The 18,420-nt window shown below is 51.3% G+C and overlaps 2 protein-coding genes across 3 annotated transcripts in view; one reads left to right on the top strand and one right to left on the bottom strand.

The window, feature by feature from the left end:
* Positions 1–18,420, top strand: part of GMDS (GDP-mannose 4,6-dehydratase) — a 583,021-nt gene that overhangs the window by 551,198 nt on the left and 13,403 nt on the right. The window lies entirely within an intron of this gene.
* Positions 13,919–17,792, bottom strand: LOC129507504 (uncharacterized). Of its 2 annotated transcripts, XM_055321892.1 has the most exons (5): positions 17,002–17,792; positions 15,121–15,215; positions 14,910–15,030; positions 14,492–14,605; positions 13,919–14,387 (listed from the first exon to the last, which is right to left on the bottom strand). In XM_055321892.1, the coding sequence occupies exons 1-5, from the start codon at positions 17,041–17,043 to the stop codon at positions 14,376–14,378; spliced, it is 384 nt and encodes a 127-aa protein (XP_055177867.1). In that variant the 5' UTR covers positions 17,044–17,792; the 3' UTR covers positions 13,919–14,375. The 2 variants fall into 2 exon arrangements, with proteins under 2 accessions (XP_055177867.1, XP_055177866.1); XM_055321891.1 differs by lacking the exon at positions 17,002–17,792 and adding an exon at positions 15,429–15,592 and having other exon boundaries at positions 14,372–14,413; positions 14,492–15,247.

Consider the following 18,420-nt stretch of genomic DNA (forward strand, 5'->3'; position numbering starts at 1 on the left):
CTGGTTTGTGGAGTTTTCTCCTCATTTCTTCATGCCTGTCGCTGTTAGGACCTTGTCATCTTTGCTACTTTTATTGTTTTATGACTCTGCTCTGTGCTTATGTCAAGTGGGCAAAATGGCTCCCTGCTTCAGCAGGCGGAAGCCCCGACGGCTGGGCGGCCCTCTCCTCCCGGGGCTGGGGGGCACCAAGCTAGCTCATGTGGCGTTTTCTGTGAAAGGAAAACCACGAGGTTATCTGACCTTTCATTTATGGAAAGAGAAAGAGTAAGGGTTTTAGGACTTTTATAAATGTAGCTGGAAATGTGGACAGAAAGCACGACACTCCTAAGGACAAGTGCTGGTGCCTCCCCCCGGCTGCACCCCCAGTGCCCCCCACCCTGGTGGGAACTGCGATGCCGGGTCCCTGGGAAGCCAGATGTGTGCCCGCGGTGGGGGGGCTGCGGTCTGGGTGACAGGTGCCGGCGCGCCCCCCTCCCCACCCCCTCCATCAGGACCCCCGCGCCCCCCCCCGCCCGCCCCTCACCCCCACTCCTCCTGCCCTAGCACCTCGGTCCTCGGTGAGCTGCCCCGCCTTCGCTGCCCCCTGGACGGCAGGTGCCCCTCCCGGGGACCCCAGTTCCCGCCCCCCGCAGCCTAAGCCCACCACGCCCCTCCGCAGGTGAGGGGACCCCAGCACCCCCCCTGCAGCCTGAGCCCGGTGCATACCTCCCCAGGTGAGGGGACCCCCCCACCCCCGGGCAGAGCCAGGCCGTGGCTCTCACCCGCTGGCTCTCCCTCCAGCTCTAATCTGGGTCGGAAGGGCTCAGGCGGGGCCCCAGCTGGTGCCGTAGGCCGGGGCCCAGCGGACAGCCCGCAGGCCAGCGTCCCCTGGCAGGCCATCAGCAGCCGCTGCCTCCTCCACGCCGCCCCAGCGGAGGCGCTCCTGGGCCCCGGGCAGCAAGGGCTCAGGCGGGCCAGCTGACCACGCCACCTGCACACCTGGGTGCGAGTCTGCATCAGGTGCTTCTAATTTGCGTTCCCAGCCCCACTCGGGGCTCGTTGTGTGGCCTGGAGCAAGCCACTTAACCTGTCTGTTTCCTTATATGTCAAACGGAGATAATAATACTTAACTACATCACAGGGGTGGATAGTGTATATTAATTAATTAATGTTTGTAAAGTGCTTTGAAGATGCATAACTGGTTAAGTGTTTAAGTATCCTGATGATAGTCCTTGCTTATTATTAGAACCTTCCCAGGTTCCTGGACCATCACTCACTGATTACGACTGGGTTCTAATAGCACCTGCTGTGCAATCCACTCAGGGATCTAAGGCGCAACCCATGAGAATTTAGCCCAAATGGATTTATAATTTGAAAAAGATGTCGGTGAGGCCTGTGCCCAAATGCTGGGCCAGTTACAGGGCTCCCTAGCAATTTTCCAGAAGCTGAGAGGACTGCATCGTGGTATTTGCTGCAAATGGTGCTTGTTGTAATTGCTTTCATCTTTTATGTGGTGCTGCTCAGATATAGATTGAAAACTGCTTGCTGGGACTTGCGGTCTCCTCAGGCCATATCTCAAGGTCAAGATGGGAGAAAATGGAGGCCATATGGTGTGGCCAGCACTGATTTATTTGCAAATCCATGGAACTGTGCTGGAAAGAATGAGAGTTCCTAATATACTTGTCTTCCAGGCAGCTCTCTGAAAGATTCCAGGTGCTGTGCATGAATATCTTTTGCACCTCTCTTTTGTGGTCATGTCTATTTTTAAAAGGTTTTATAGTGGGATTTGGATTTTAGATTTGCCATTATCTTCTGTAATGCCCCATTGCTTATATCTCACAAACCAATTAGGTAGGTTGTATTCAGGTACGAGGCTGCTAATAATCAGAATAAAAGGAATCCATCACCAGCCTTGTTAGAGATGTGGCTCTTAGCCATCTGATCGAAGAAGCGAGCCGAACAGAGTACGTCCCACAACTTACAGGTTTGATCACACTGTGCCTGATAACTCTAACAAAAAATGTAATTCCTACCTAGTTTTCATTCATTAACATTCATCTTCATTTTCTTCTGCTTAAGTACCACTGTGACCCCTTACATTCTTTTCCTCATCAGCCTTTCCAGACAAATACATGCTATGTGTGCAGTATTTTCAAAGTTTCCAAGAGCTGAAATGGCTTTCTTAGTTTTTTCTGGATAGTTGGTGTTGTTTTTTTTTTTTTCTTTTTAGATGTTGGGTGCTGTAAGCTTAAAGATATTATGAGTCCCACTCTTCAGAGTTTTATATGAAGAATTAACTCTCAAGATTTTCAAAACTCCTGAAGCTGAATATCCTAGACTTTACCTTAAAATAAAAATTATCCCAATCCCCTTGAATAAGGCCCCTTGAGTTTTAATTGGCACATGGATTGGTGGCTTTACCTTGCCCTTCTCATGATTGCTCCAGATATGATTATCAGTGGCTTTCCAAGCACGCTTAAGCAAGGAAGTAGGAGCATGTACATAAAACAGCATGCATGTTATTTTCTTCAAGGTGCTACTTAAGTACCTGCTGTAGGAACACAAGCAGGTCCTTTGGGATGGAGGAGCAGCGTGACACACGCTTAGGGCATGGAGCCAAGCACGCTCTGCTCTCACAGAGTGTGTGTCCAAGCCATTGATACTTCTTTTGGGCTTGCACCGCAGGGAGCCTGAGTTTAAAGAGGACTTCCTTTTTCTGGTGAACATACGTTAACTTGTTAGGGAAATAAAGTGGATTGAAAATAGATGTTGCTGTTTTAAAAAATAGACATTACAGTGATGATCATCTGTTTTGCTAGCAGCTAGCTTCAGTTTCCTGAGTAATAGTCTTCTTCAAGTGATTATTCTTAAAGGCCCTCTAAAGTTTGCTATGGAAAGCTATCAGAGTAAAAGCGTCCACTACTTGAAACAGATTTATTATAACCAGGATCTTATAGGGGCTGAGGAGAACTAGTGGAAAAGGAGCATGCTCTTATCTTCGCGCCACCTCACAACACTAGCCCTTTGGTTCACCTGTGGGCTGACATTGACCTCCCCAGGGCTCTCACCTAGCCGCTAATCTCCTCTCCATCCAGCCCTTCCTTCCTGCCCTTGTTCTTTGATGCGACATCTGATCCACCCACAGCCAGATGCTCGGATTGTGATACACACCATCAGGATTTGGTGTGGATGAGGTGGCCCCCACTAGATAGCCTTGGCCCAAGGGAAGACAACTGTGTCCCTGTGAAATCTTCTTATTAGGGTGACGGTGTTCTAAGAATGCTGTATGGTAATGGCTGCTTAATTTATTCAAGTAACCAAAGATCAGTAAATTGTACAATTGAAATGGGTGAATTATATGATATGTAAATATGTGACAATAAAGTTGTAAAAAAAAAAAAAAGCCAGCCCCAAAGTTACTCCCAGCATGCTGTCTCCCAGGTTCCTACCCAACCCAGCAGTGGGATTTTCTAGCCTCCCACCTCATGCACAAATCCTCACATAGCCGCACAGAAGCCAACGAGGGTCTGTTCTGCTCAGTGATGAAGAGTTGGTCACTAGCACGCAGGAGGCCCATTCTACTGTCAGAAAGCTGTTGTGGTTTTTTTTTTCCATTAAAGCTATGTTTTCCCTGTTAAACTAAAACCTGTCTCCACATGACTTCCATATTTATCTACCCCAAACAGTTCCAATCCCTCACCCATGTGAGTCTTTGAGACATTAGAGGACAACTCTCAGGCCTTCCCCACTCCCAGCCAACGTTGTCATCTCTAAGCAAACTCTCATTGCACCTCACCTTCCTCATTCCTTGGACATTCTCAACAACAGGGATGGCTGGGGTAACACCACCATGCTGCCAGGGTGACTTTGGTCAAGACATTGACTTCCCTGGGGCTGGGGCCTCAGCCACTGTTGTATGAGAGGAGAACTGCACTAAGTAATCTCACAGGTGCTCTTAGTGTTCTAGGTTCTATGGTTTTGAGATGAAGGACTATGAACATACTGCTAGATTTTTTAATCTTGCTCTTTTATGCTTTAAAAAACTTATCAATCTCTTTTTTCTTTAAAAAAATTAGCCCCAGAAATTACTTTTTTCTTCATGGACTTGATATGATTGCGTATATCAGAAAGTACATGAAGCATTGCATAAGAGTAAGTGAATTAAGTCAGAGAAAGACAAATACCATATGATTTCATTCGTATGTGGGCTTTAAGAAACAAAACAGATGAATATAGGGGAAGGGAAGGAAAAATAAAGTAAGATGAAAATGGACAAACAGTAAGAGACTCTAGGACTCTAGGAAGCAACCTGAGGGTCACTGGAGGGGAGATGAGTGGAGGGATGGGGTACCTGGGTGATGGGCATGAAGGAGGCCGCGTGCTGTGATGAGCACTGGGGGTCGTATGCAACTGATGAGTCACTAAGTTCTACCCCTGAGACTGCTAATACAGCACATGTTAATGTTGAATTTAAATAAAGATTTTTTTTTTTAATGGAAAAGCAAGTCTTCCACTTGCCGCATGGTGCCTGTGACAGATTCCCCCCTTCTCACGAGGTGGTTAGACCCTCGGGCTTTGCCAGGGAGCCCTGGGTGTCCTGGCCAGCAGGCAGCGAACTGTACTGAATGTTCTTCAGTCCAAGCGGGCAAACTGTAAATGAAACGAAATTTCACAAATTGTGACTTCAGCTTTCAACCGGTGAACAAGTTGAAGTGTGCTTATTAGAGAAGCAACTGCTGGCTAGTAATTGATATTTTTCCCCTAAGTCCCCACAGAGAGGTAGCAGCATCAGGTGCCTCTTCACTATGAAGAATCGCAGCCAAGCCCGTTCATGAGGGACCACCCCAACTGAAGAGAAGATAGCCCTCAAAGTAATGTCTTTTGGTTGAGAGTTCAGGGCCACGTTTTCTCTATCATCATTTGGGTATCTATTTGCAAACACACTCTTCACACTCCCAGCCTTGAATTATTCTCTGAGAACACTCGGGAGGTGCAGGGCCCCAGCCCTGTGCAAGGCGCAACTGAAGAAAGGAGCCCAGGGTCCAGGCCCAGGCCAGCATGACGCCGTCCACAGAGCTCATCTCAGACTTTAATAAAGGTTGGGAGGGAGAGTTTTACTTATAATGTAGGTTTTTCACTTGAGTTCTTTGTTATAGGAATCGTTTCAAAGAGTAAAGAAAAAAGTCAAGAGAATGTTGTTGCTTAAGTCTCAGGGGAGGAAGAAAGCGAGTAGGCAGGAATGAGGAGCCCCGGTGCCTGTCCGTGACTCTCACTTTTGATGGAAACCTTTTACAACGCCCAAGCGGTTGCTGCTGCTGAAGGAATACTCAGGCCAGGAAATCTGGCCTCCTTCACAAGCCCAGGTAGTGAAGAGCCATGTGAATACCGGTAGTAAACGCCTCGGTCTGCTTTTAACAGTGGAGGGTATCAGTGTCCTGCTTGAAAGCATTCCTAAGCAAGTCGATGTTGTAAAATAATACAGAAAACTGACATTTTTATTGTGACACAAGTTGCCATATAGCAGTTATCTGCTGGCTCATCTGGTTTTTATGATCCGCCGTGTAGCTGTCATATCGAGACCTGACCAGCGTCTCCGGGCTCAGACTCTCTCATTGCAGCACCTGCTCAGCGCGTAAGCGCCCCTTCCAGCCGGAGCCTAATGGACTCTGTCTGCAGGCCCATGCCAGACAGGCTCCGTCCTGGCTCTGTCCCCCCGACACCTCACTCCCAGCTCTCTCTGCGAAGACCACCCCGAGACAGAGACACCACCGTGCTCGTGGGTGCATGGTCTGGCCTTCTCCCACCAGGAATCTGATGGCCTCCTGGTCAGATGTCAGCTGTCCGTGAGTCAGGCTCCCGAGTCCCCTCCTGTGGCAGAGCAAACCCGCTCAAGTGTCCCCCTGATCCACATCACCAGATGAGCCACTTCCCTGGGGCCTGCCTGGGTACATGGAGGGCTCGATGGCCGCCCCGTGCAGGCCGAAACCCATCTCGTGTGCACCAGGAGGGAGATGGGGATGCCGTACCCAGCGTCAGCCTGCGACACCAAATCTTGGACGAGAGAGTTAACTCAGCAGTCGTAATCACTCGGGCCTCTTGCAGTGCCATTTGGCAACGACCACAGGCTACAATATATCACGGGTTTTTGCACGTACGCACACCCCGCCGCCGGACAAGCTTCTTTTCTGTGATCGGTCTGGTGCAGGATGGAAGTTTGACTTCAGGGGTATGGGGTGCTGCATGGAGCAGAGGGTCCCGCTGTGATGTCCGTCCGCACACCTGCACCGGGTCCCCCTAGAGAAAGCCTCCAGCGTGGTCTCCTGGGAGGCCTGACCTCGCTCTTCCCTTGTGCCTTGGGAACATACTGTAGATGATTTCCTGGTGAGGGAGCCCTGGAAGGAGCCCTGGTCCCTTCTCCAGCAGTGTGCTCTATGTCCCCGGCCTTCAGGCAGCCGCTCAGTCCAGGCATGGGGAGGAAGGGCCACGGTGAACCGCCAGCAGCCAAACCGGCATCGGAAAATAATCAAGTCATGCTTTCTAATAATTAAGTTGGCCTCCCTTGCCGTAGGTGCTGATTCACCTTGCAGCACTCTTTGCCAGCGCAAACTCGTGTGCGCCTGGGTTTGTGATTCGCGGTGGTAAATCTGCCTATGGAACAGGGGAAAAGAAATGAGGAGGGCAAAAAACATTTTTCTAAAATGAATAAATTGCTTCCTCATTGACAAAGAAAAGGATAAATCTGGGTCTAATTTAGCAACTTAAGTAGTAACTGACGGTGGAGGTAGTAACGCTCTCTCCCGAAGCGCACAGCTGCGAGGCCCCGCTGCCATCGGACCCCACGTGTCTTCACACAGGCTGCAGATGGTCGGGGCTCCAGAAGCAAGACTGAGCGCTTAGAGACAGCGGTGAGGGCAGTTCCAGAACTCAAATACCAGTGACCGGAGACCACTAGCCTTGGTCACTTTTAAAGGAAATTTTAATTAACCGTATCTGAAAAATCCACCAAGTCTTGTTGGAAGCTTAATCTTATTAGTCAAATAAGTCACTTGCATAAATAACTGGAAATAAAGAGATTCCACGTCATGGATCTGGCAGGTTGTCGTCATGTCCTGGGGGTACAAAGACAGGCGTCCTGAGCCTCCCGGCTAGCATCTGCGTGATTGAAGCCAGCCACTTCTCCATCTCAGGCTCCTTGTAGGACACTGGGCGTTGGGATGCACCCGACACAAAGCTGTGACCTTGACTCTGAACAAATTATAGTAACTTATGTCACAGCCAAAAACAAAGCTCTAGATTGTGGATTCTGAGCAACATGTACACGTGTACATTCATTATATTCTTCTTCCTAGTTTTGTATTTAAAATGTTAAAGGCTTTCGACTTAAAAAAATAATTAAAAATAAATATTTTATATAAATGGAAAATTCGTCACCTAAAAAAGAAATATATATGTATATCAGCATATATATGTGTGTATATATAGTTATACATATACATGTATAGATATATAGAGAGATTTATCTATATACATATCAGTTGAACATGAAATAGTTCAATGAGTAGCTTTAGAAATTTAAGAAAGGCTGGGTGATCTATGGAAGTGTTGAATCACTATATTGTACACCTGAAACCAACAGAACACTATGTGTTAACAATAAATAATTTTTAAAGAGAAATTAAAGAAAGGAATGATCAGAATCCATGTATTCATCCCTGTACTTTTTTAAAAACCAGCATCCTGAGTTCCCATGACGTACCTAGCACTGTGCTAAGTGCTGATGACATAAAAATTGAAGCTCAGATACCACCTAAAGGAGTTTTGGTGTGACCCTTTTTAAAAGATAAAGGAGAGTTAGAAATTCAGTATAGTAATGACTTAGTCATTTTTAAGTTGAGTATTAATGGAGTACTTTTTTAATGTTGTGTACATAACCTAAAATTTACTGTTAACCATTTTCCAAGGTACAGTTCAGCGGTATTACCTACATTCATATCACCACCACCCATCCCCAGAGCTCGTTCCTCTCTCAGCACTGAAACTCTGCCCCCATTAAATAATAATTCCCCGTCCTCCCCACCCCAGAACCCCTGGCAGGCACCACTCTACTTTCTGCCTCTGGGAATCTTACCACTACGCTGGGTACCTCACACAAGTGGAATCTTATAATATTTGTCTTTCTGTTTCTGGCTTATTTCACTCGAGGTTCATCCATGTAGCAAGTGTCAGAATTTCCTTGATTTTTAAAGTCAAATAATATTCCACTGCATGTATCTACCACATTTTTGTTTATCCATTCATCTGTGAGTGGACACTTGCGTTGATTCCACCTGTTTAGGTTTTGTGAATAATGCTGTTATGCAGATGGATGTACAAATATCTCTTGGAGACTCTGCTTTTAATTCTTTTGGATAGATACCCAGAAGCAGAATTGATGAATCTTATATTAATTATATCTTTAAGTCCTCGCTTTGGCAGCACATATATTAATTCTATTTTTAATTTTTTGAGGAACCTCCCTACTCTGTTCCCATAGCAGCTGCACCATTTTACATTGTCACCAACGGTGCTCAAGGATTCCAATTTCTTCACATCCTTACCAACAGTTGTTATTTTCTGTTTTGTTTTGTTTTTAAGTGGTAGCCATCCTAATGGGTGGGAGGTGGTATCTTACTATGCTTTTGATTTGAGTTTCCATACTGATTAGCAATGTTGAGTATCTTTTCATTTTTTTATTGGCTCTTAGTATATCTTTTTTGCAGAAATGTCTATTCAAGTCCTTTGCCTATTTTTTCTAATGGGGTTGTTTTGTTGTTGTTGAATTGTAGGAGATCTTTATATATTCTGGATATTAACCCCCTATCAGATATATGATTTGCAAATATTTTCTCCTATTCTGTAAGTTGCCTTTCCACTCTGGTCATTGTGTCCTTCGATGCATAAAACTTTTAAATTTTGATGTAGTCCAATTGATGTATTGTTACTTTTATTGCCTGTGCCTTTGCTGTCCTATTCAAGAAATTATTGCTAGATCCAATGTCTGCAACTTTTCCCCTGTTTTCTTCTGGTGGTTTTATAATTTTAGATCTTAAGTTTAGGTCATTTATCCATTTTTGAGTTGATTTTCGTATACGGCATAAGGTAAGAGTCCAGCTTCATTCTTTTGCGTGTGGATGTCCAGCTTTCCCGACACCATTTGTTGAAGATTGTCCTTTTGCCCGATTGGATGGCCTTGGGTACTCTTGCCAAAAGTCATTTGACATGTATGTGAGGGTTTATTTCCGGTATCTCCAGTCTGTTCTCTCGGTCTGTTCACCTGTCTTTATGCCAATACCACACTGCTTTGATTACCATAGCCTAATAATAAGTTTTGAAACCAAGAAGTATGAGACCTCCAACTTTTTCAAGATTCTTTTCTCTGTTCTCAATCGCTTGAGAGTCTGTGAATTTTAGTGTGGATTTCTATTTCTGGAAAAAAAAATCCATTGGGATTTTAATAAGGATTGCATTAAATATATAGATATCTTTGGCTAGTGTTGTCATCTTAACGATATTAAGTCATCCTACCCATGAACGCAGGATGTCTTCCCATTCATTTGTGTTTTTGGCACTCGTTTTTGAAGGCCCTTTTTAAGCACAGCACCATCTTTGATCATGGAAAATGGAAAAACTGAATATTTTTCCTAGAGCAGCTTACAGTCCAATCTGAATAAGACAAATTAGAGAATACATCAAGAGCAAAGATGAGAAACGACACTGGTTGAGTGCATCAAGGTGATGCCGTGAGGGTCAGAGAAGGAGAGCCTGTCTGACCAGCATGAGGACCCCGGGGAGACTGCTGGGTGTGGAACAACCTGTGGAAAGAAGTGGTAAAGCCAGGGACCCAGGGGGTTGGTGATCTGCATGACCAAAAGTGAACCAGAAGGTTGAAGTAAAAAGCAAACAAGCCTGAGAGACGAAGGGAACAGAGACAGGACACCTTAAGCAGGGTCTGAGCTGGCAGGCAAACAAACCAAAACCAGTTTCTTAGGAAACTTCCTACCGACCTCAGACCTGGCAGTTCTGCCAAGAATATGCTCAGGTTAGTGTCTGGAGCTCTGTAGCACTATCAGTAAAAAGACCATAAAACAAGGAATCTTTGGTTCCGAGCATGTGCGGTGCAGAGGACAGCCAGTTGGGCATGTGATGTTGAAGTTCCTGGGGTTCTGGGCCAATGTGTGCTTGGAGAAAAGGCATATGTGCAGTTGTCTGCTTGGGACAGGAAGGAAGAATGGTTCTGTCATCATGAAGGGCCCGGCTCTACAGGTGCTCATATGCGTCGTCTCACTTAGCCCCCTTATGGCTCTGGGAGGCAGAGATCCTGACTTCCATCTACAGATGAACCGGGATCGGGGCGCCTGGGTGGCTCAGTCACTTAAGCGTCTGACTCTTGGTTTGGGCTCAGGTCATGACCTCGTGGGTTATGAGATGGAGCCGTACGACGAGCCCCTAGTTGGGCTCCACGCTCAGAGGGGAGTCCTCTTGAGAGTCTCTCCCTCTGCTCCCCCATAAATAAGTAAAATCTTTTAAAAAGATAAAATAAAGACAAACAGGTAGGTCCAGAGAGAGCATCCCAGAAACGTTAAACCCCCAGCAGTCCCACCTGTCTAACACTACCTAAGGCCCACATCTATATCCACTTTCCCTGAGGTCAGAAATGGGGGACGGGTAGCAAGCCTGGCCTCACTGTATCTGGGGCAAGGGATCCACGTGCGTTCTAATCCCAGATCGCAGAGCTGCGCAACTGCCTTCTACTTAAAGGAGGCCTCAATGACACAAGACCCAGAAATCAAGGCTCTTGGAGCATCCTGGAAGGGAGTTAGTTCCAGAAGAATGTCTTCTTCCCTTCTCTGTCCCTTGCCAGGAAAGATCAGAAGTGCAAATCCTAGAATGTGAACATGGGACAGCCCCTGAGAAGAGGGCACCAGGCCTTAGCCGTTCACTCCAGGGCGCTCCCTTAGATCAGCCTGATTCGGAACTCGTCACTGAGTGCTGCTAACCTGCATGACAGGAGTGAGCTAAGACCTGATGAGAACCAGCCATGGGGGTGCGTGTGGGCTGTTGCCTGCATGCCGCAGCAGGCACAAGTTTGCCAGCCCCAAAGTGGCTCTTTGCCTGATTAGATCTAAGGGGAGTGTGCACACTGTGGATGGTGGTGAAACCCAGTGTGGCCATAATTATTGAGATAAGGCGCTCAAAGGAAACACGTACCTGTTGAACAGCAAACCTAGTTCTCACCCCAGGAGGGGTCCAGGAAGGCCTCTCACCAGTTTTCATGGTCGATCTGGTTCTGTCCCAGGCAGTGGGACTGGCCCTGCCTCCCCAAAGGGGCATGGCAAGGTCGCTAGCTATTTCTCTGTTTCATTCATTTGTTCATGTTTTTTTCCCCAATCCCCAAAAACTGCCATCATTCTATAAAACATTTAATCAGTAGACACGGGGTTAAGCAGGGAGAGGTTCCCCTCTGTTCTCGTATTTTATCCTAGTTGGTGATTAAAATGATATAAGAGTTGGCAGGCTCCTTGGAGCCTTTCTGGTTGTGCCTGGTTACGAATGGACTGTGGCATATCTCACATGTTCTTTTTTTAATCTTAAGATTTTATTTATTTATTTATTTGAGAGACAGTTCGAGAGAGAGCGCAAGGGGAGGGGAGGGGCAGAGGAGGAGAGAGAGGCAGCCTCACCCTGAGCAGGGAGCGGGATGCGGGCTGCAGCCCAGGACCCGGAGATCACCACCTGAGCCAAAGGCAGATGCTAAACCCACTGAGCCCCCAGGAGCCCTTCACGTATTCTTAAAAAGGTGCCTCAGGACCGCGCCATCCATGGCACACTCGGCGGGGGGCGGGGGGGCACCTCGGGGAGCCTCTCCTGCCCTGTAAGGAAGTTAATGTAAAGTCACTAGTTGTGTTCCTCCGGGGGAGCTGGTCACTAGGAACACGGGCAGAAGGGGCGCTGGGGTGGCCGTCGGTTGAGGTCTGCCTAGGCTCAGGTCATGATCCCGGGGTCCCGGGTGGAGCCCCACGTCACGCTCCCCGCCCAGGGAGCCCTCTACCTCTGCAGGTCCCCCTGGTTGTGACGTGCTCTCTCTCGCTCTCTTGCTCTCTCTCTTGCTCTCAAATAAATAAATAAATCTTAAAAAAAAAAAAAGAATGCTGTCAGAAGAGGCGTTAGTTAATCCTCTCCGTCTCCACTGGGCTCACCACTCTTCGTGCTACAAGTGCACGTGTGGACGGCCGTCTCCACAGAACAAGGCCAGGGAAGGAAGAGGCTGTAGATCCCAGAGATGCCCCAAACATCACATCCAGCCCTGCCCCTCCCCAGCTGTAGGAACTGAGGCCACGCACAGGTGGCCGGTCGCTCGCACAACCCCAGGCCGCTAGGTAGTTACCTAAGACCTTTTTTCCATAAGGTGAGGCTCAGACTCGCTGGCCAGGAGGCGTGCCGGGAAGTTCACTGTGTTCTTTTTAGGGCGCTCTGGAAGATGAATTTGGGGAACTGTGAAACCAGGAGCCAGTCACCCACATGAAGAAATAAAACATGTTGGGACTGTTTTCTTAAAGAGGCCTTAGGACCGTAACATCTAAGAGATGCCTTTGAAGCACAGTAAAAATGTCTTTATTAGAGAAGGATACAATAAGCTTTCCTTCGGGAATAAAGAAGAGATGGTTTGGAAGGAAGAACCCACTATGATAACTGGCCTTTTGTTTGAGAATGAGTTGGAACGCAGCAAAAGGAAAGAGCCGCCCTTTGGCCTGCACATGAACAAGATGGAGTAATTAGGGCAAGAACACTTGGATCTGTTGCCCTCGTGCCTTGTGTAACACCCTTCTTTCATGTCACAAGGTGCAATAATAGAGGATTCCATTTCCTCTAGGAATCTTAGTTTAACGGATGCATTATTAGGAAAATCAAAATGTATTACTACTTGTGCTCGACAAGAGGCTACATACACAACGTCACAAACTTTTTAACCTTGTTGTCACGTAACACATGAGTCTAATATGTTAAACTGAGATTGAGAAATCATCAGATAGTGTGAGCTCCCAAATTGACCCCTGAGACCGAGTTTTCTCATCTGTTAAGGGGTGAGTGATGCATACCTGGTGGAGGTGAGTCATAGCAAGACTGTGCACAAACCCCACAGCAAGGAAGTCTCATGTCTTCCTAGTACCCAGATCTATTTGCTGAGAGCCACATCGCAGCATCGGTCTCCAACAGTACCCTGATGCCCAGAAAGGGCCGATGCACTGTGCCACCGAAGCCGTTGTACGGCAGGTGATTTTTAGCAAAATCTGAAACCTGGCATGTGAGTGGTGTTTTGTAGCAATATTCTAAGTTAACACTTCTTTTAAAAAAATAATAATTCTAATGACATTTGTGTATTTTAAAAGCTTTCCTTAAAAAAGAAAAGGCCATGTCCTCTCTGGTTCTGATTCTGTATAGTGTTGGCTTTACAGCCATTATATTATATCTGCAGATTCAGAGCAATAAAGTCAAGGAAGAGTCGTAGGGAGAAGATGGCTTAGGTTTTAGATCCTTTATCACCAAGAACTCTCTGCCACAGCCTGCAGAAATACCAAATACCAAAGAGCCAGCAGCCAGCAACCACCACAGTATTTTTACGCTTAGACCAATAAAATGCAGCTATTTTACGAGAGTGATTTCATTTAAAATTGTTGGTAGTTGCGATGTTTCATGATCGGGGAGCGGTGATTCACGTGAGGGTCAGGAAGCTAGCAGGTTCAGCGCTCTATGCAAAACAGCTTTGCATTCTGGTTGCGGAAGCAAGAGCCGTGCTCTTCCTTGTAGAGAGGAAAACGTAACGGTCTATTTTTTTTTAAAGATTTATTTATTTATTTATGATAGACATAGAGAGAGAGAGAGAGAGAGGCAGAGACACAGGCAGAGGGAGAAGCAGGCTCCATGCCAGGAGCCTGATGTGGGACTCGATCGCGGGACCCCAGGATCACGCCCTGGACCAAAGGTGGGCGCCAAACCGCTGTGCCACCCAGGGATCCCCCGTAACTGTCTATTTTTAACAGTCTTTGGAAACTTTCTCATCTAGAACAGCGAGGAATAAGGATTCAGTGGAAGTGATGCTTTTTGTAGGTTTTTCTCAGGTAAATTCAGTGACATTGTGTTGCTAGTTACCAAATGAAGCCAGACGTTGGGGGGCAGCCCTGGGGGTGATGTGGAAATGGCCTGTGGAGCCTCCTGGTTACCGACTGCAGCTCGTAGGCAGCTCCTGACAAGTGTGCAACTCTGAGAGCGCGGCGTTCACACGAGCCTGGAGGCCGAAATGTGCGGGTGTGTCAGAGACGGGGCTGCCTGTGGCCGCCCTTCCCACGGAGTCACGCTGCTCACATCGTCACCTGGAAGGAACAATAGTAGGAAAATCCTGAGAGGAGAGGACACCGTTGGCCAGATCCTAGAGCACAGGCCTGTCCTCATCAAATCAGGCCTTCCTGCCTCTCACCAAGGAGTGGGGTCCGCCCTCCAGGGCAGCATCCTGGGCTCGCTGTAGGCAGACGGCGGGGCAGTGGGCACACCACGTCCATTGCACTGGGAAGATGCCCCCTGCATGGAGCCCCTGCACCCCAAGGACATGCATGTGGAGCTGTGTCAGTGGGAATAGTGTAGAGCCGCCGGCCTTGGGGGAAGACCAGGGGCCCCTCAGCTGGCTCCCCGGGGACAGGTCTGATGTAGGTCCAGATGGAGCAGAGGCCACCCAAGAAGGAGCAACGGCTGGCCCTTCCCACGTTGCTGCAGAAGGCGTCCGGGACTCTGCAGGACTCAGCCCAGACACCCTCTTCTCTGCGGGGCCTTGTCTGCCCCACGAAAGAGTGGGTCCCCACCTCTCCTCCCTTTCCCCTCCAATGTCCCCGCTCACGAACCGGGCCAGTGAGCCGCCGTGACTGGCTTCTGTGTGCAGCTGGAGGCACCGTGGCGGCTTGGGTAACTGGAGTCTCAGCCACATGGACGCTTCCAGACCCTTCCGCCCACTGGGGACTGTTCCTAAAAAAAAAAAAAAATCCCAGCCCAAATCCCTGCTCCTGCACGCCGAAGGCAAGGCGATATATTTCTCCCCAGGGCTGTGGGGACTACCTGACTTCAGGGCTCTGCTGCTTCTGCTGGGCTCGGAGCCGCGCCCCGATCCCCTGCGTCTTCCGCGTCCCGCCTTGCGTGGCAAATCGGATGCTCTGTAAGTGCAAGGATTCGGCAGACAGGCCATCTCCTCACCAAGAGGACAGCTTCAAGTCATATATCGGGCAGGCTGGTTCCCCGAGTCCCTGGCCACTGCTCCCCAGGAGAGGGATCAAGACCCGGTCCCCGGCCCCTGCTTAGCTCCCCCCACCCCCACCAGGTCTTTGTCGCCTTCTAGCAAAGTGCTTTCTGTCTCTTTTTGTAAATACCTTATTTGCTTATGCGAGAGAGCAAGAGTGAGGATGAGAGGGAGCGTGGAGACTCCGAAGCGGAGCCCGCACTGAGCAGGGCCCGACGCGGGTCTCAACCCACAACCTGAGCCGACACCCAGAGCCGGAGAGCCAAGTGACTGGGCCACGCAGGCGGCCGCACGAAGCCATGTCCTCGCCGGCTGCGGAGGGCCGGGGCTGACCCCGCACCACGGGGGCTGGGGCGGGCGGCTGGGGCGGGCCGAGCGAGGCCGCCGGGAGTTCACCGCCCCCTCCAGCCTCGTGGCACCGAGCCTGGTGTGCTCACGCTCAGTCCCCGGGGGGTGGGGACATCCTGAGCCTGCGCGGGCCTGCTGGGCTGTGTGACGTGCGCGGAAGGCCCGGAGTAAACCTGGAGAAGTAGGTCCGATCACGTCAGATACTGGAAGTCGGTGGGAGAATTTGGATTTTATTTGGCGGCTAATAGCGGTTTCTAACTGAAGGGACGTCAGGAAGAGCCTCTGACAACATGGGCATCGCTGCAGGGAGAGGAGGGACGCTGCAGCGGGGGAGACGCGGGTCCGTGGGGAAGGGGGACCGTCATCCAGTGCCTGTAGTCCGAGGGCCGTGAGACGGAAATCTGACAGCGAAGGATTTGGAAATGAATGACGTGGACAAAATACAGAAGCGCCCATGTCGACCAGGATTTTAGGGGCGGGAGGGGCCAGCGATGGTTAGGGCGCAGCAGGGGAGGGAACAGGCGGGCGTCGAGGGAGGGGCTGGACCAGAGCACCCGCATCTGTCGCGGCTCCTCGCCGGGAGCCTCCTGGGCACCGGGCACCGTCCACGTGCCGAGGACAGGGGCAGGTGGGCGAGGCGCCTCCCGCCCCCTCGGAGCTCGGGCCGACGACGGAGCAGTTACACTAGGGCCGCTGGGAGGATTCGGGCACAGACAGGAGCTGGACGGGCGCCCGGAGGGGAGACTGTGCCCCGCAGGCTGCTCACACCTGCACCCGCGCATCCCTGCAGCGGGCCTCAAACCGCTGTCTGCCTGTGGGGGGCTTTTAATGCCATCGGGGGAAGGAGCCCCAGTGGTCAGAGGCAGAGGGCTGTGGGGTGAAGCAGGCCGGAGGCCGAGGCTCCTTCCCTTCCATCCCCACTGACTCCGTGACTTTAGGCGACTCCCTGACTCCCCGTTCCCTCATCTGCGACATGGAGATGACCTACACCTGAGGTCCCCGGGAGAATGAGCCCACACACTGGCTGGAAACCACCTAGTAAGTGTGCAGGGCTGGCAGCTGGAGGGGCACCCTGGGCATGGAGCTATGGGGCACCTGGCCCGCTCCTCCCTGCCGGCCAGTCCGCACTCTGCCCACGTGCCGGGTCGGTGTCCCTGACCCCTGTCCCTCAGCGGCATCCTCGCGGGGTCCTGGGCTCCCCCCACTGATGTGTGTGCAGCCCTGCAGCCGGGCAGGGGGCGCAGTGCGTCAGGTGTAGCAGGGAAGGAGGTCGGCAGGGGCTCGGAGGGGGCAGGCAGACAGTTGGGCCCGGGAGGGGGCGGGGGACAGCTGTGGGCCCTCGGGCCAAGCCTCACCTGCCCTCGTGTCCTGGCCACAGCTCCGGGCGCGGTGCTCATCTCACAAGTGCTGGACCGGGGTTCGCAGCCTAGTCCCTCTGCCCGGTGCACCTGCTTTTCAGGCTGAGGCTTAAGTCAGTGACGAGGAAGAGCAGGATGGGCACGGGCAGCTGCGGCCCCAGGGCCTCTTGCTGGAGCCCTGGGCCTCACATGGCACACCCGGTGGCCTGCGGGGCATCGGGCAGCCCAGGCCCTGGTGCAGCCGCGGCCTTACTCACAGTAGCATGTGACACATTTAAAAATAACGAAACTGAGGCTGGGGTAGTGAGTGCGGGTGCCGGGGTTGCGCTGGGGCCCTGCCAGCCTCGTGCTCAGGCCCAGCCCGGGGCACGGAGCCCCGGCGCCCCCACTGCCAGTTCCGGAGATGCTAACGCCTCTGTGCCCTTCGCCCCCTGCTCCGACACCTACGCTGTCTTTACCTTTGCCCTTTGCTGTCCTCCCTCCCACTCACTCTTCACGGCCCAGCTCGGGGGTGTTTACTCTGGAAAGGGTTCCATGCCCCAAGTCCTGCAGGGCTGCGGTCCCCTCCCCCTCTTGTGACCCTGCAGGGCTGCTCGGAGAGACCTGGGTTCGAATCCAGACCCTACCGGGAACAGACACTGGGCGCATCACGGCTCTCCCCGGAGCCTCACTTCCTCCTGGAGCTGCACGGGGCTGGGCCGATCACCCGCTTGCAGATGGGCCGAGGGGCCCGCACGTAGGTGTCGCCACTGCCAGCTCCGAGGGCTCCCCGCGCCCCCACCCCTAAACTGGTGACTGGGCCCAGGGCTTCCCCGACTTCTGCAGTGAGCGGCAGCCGACGCGCCCGGCACCCGGGTCCTGAACGGCCAGGGCTGGGAGCAGGGGCGGCTCACTGGCCCCAGAAGGGGAACCTGGCCGAGAGCCCCCGAGCAAGGCTTGCTGACCCGGCCACACTGCGGCAGGACAGGCCACTCCCCTGTGACTTGTGTCCGTGGCAAGCGGCTCCGCTGTCAGCACCACTGGCCCCGCACGCCCGTGCCTCTGTGCTCCGGCGGGGAGGCAACGTGCTGGAAACAGCCAGTCTGGCCGGCGACAGGGAAAGCTCCCCAGACGTCCGGGGATGCCTCTGCGGGGACCGTGGGAAGGCCCAGGGCGACCTGAGCCCCGTGCAGCCCCTCAGTACCCGAACCCTTCCTCCGCCCTCGGGCCACCTGCCTCCCACCCATGCCCCCCGCGCAGGGCCATCCAGCCGTGAGCACCCAACCTCGCCGGCCGGAGGTGCAGCCAGGCTCGGGAGGCCTCTGTCACCTGACCCTGCACTCGGTCACCAGCCCCTCCCCACTGCCCCGCTCTGCCCGGAATGAACTCGCAGTGCAGGGCTGCGGCTGAGCCAGACGGAGGCCCCACTGGAGCAGG

This window comes from Nyctereutes procyonoides, unplaced genomic scaffold, assembly GCF_905146905.1.
Source record: "Nyctereutes procyonoides isolate TBG_1078 unplaced genomic scaffold, NYPRO_anot_genome, whole genome shotgun sequence".
NCBI lineage: Eukaryota > Metazoa > Chordata > Mammalia > Carnivora > Canidae > Nyctereutes > Nyctereutes procyonoides.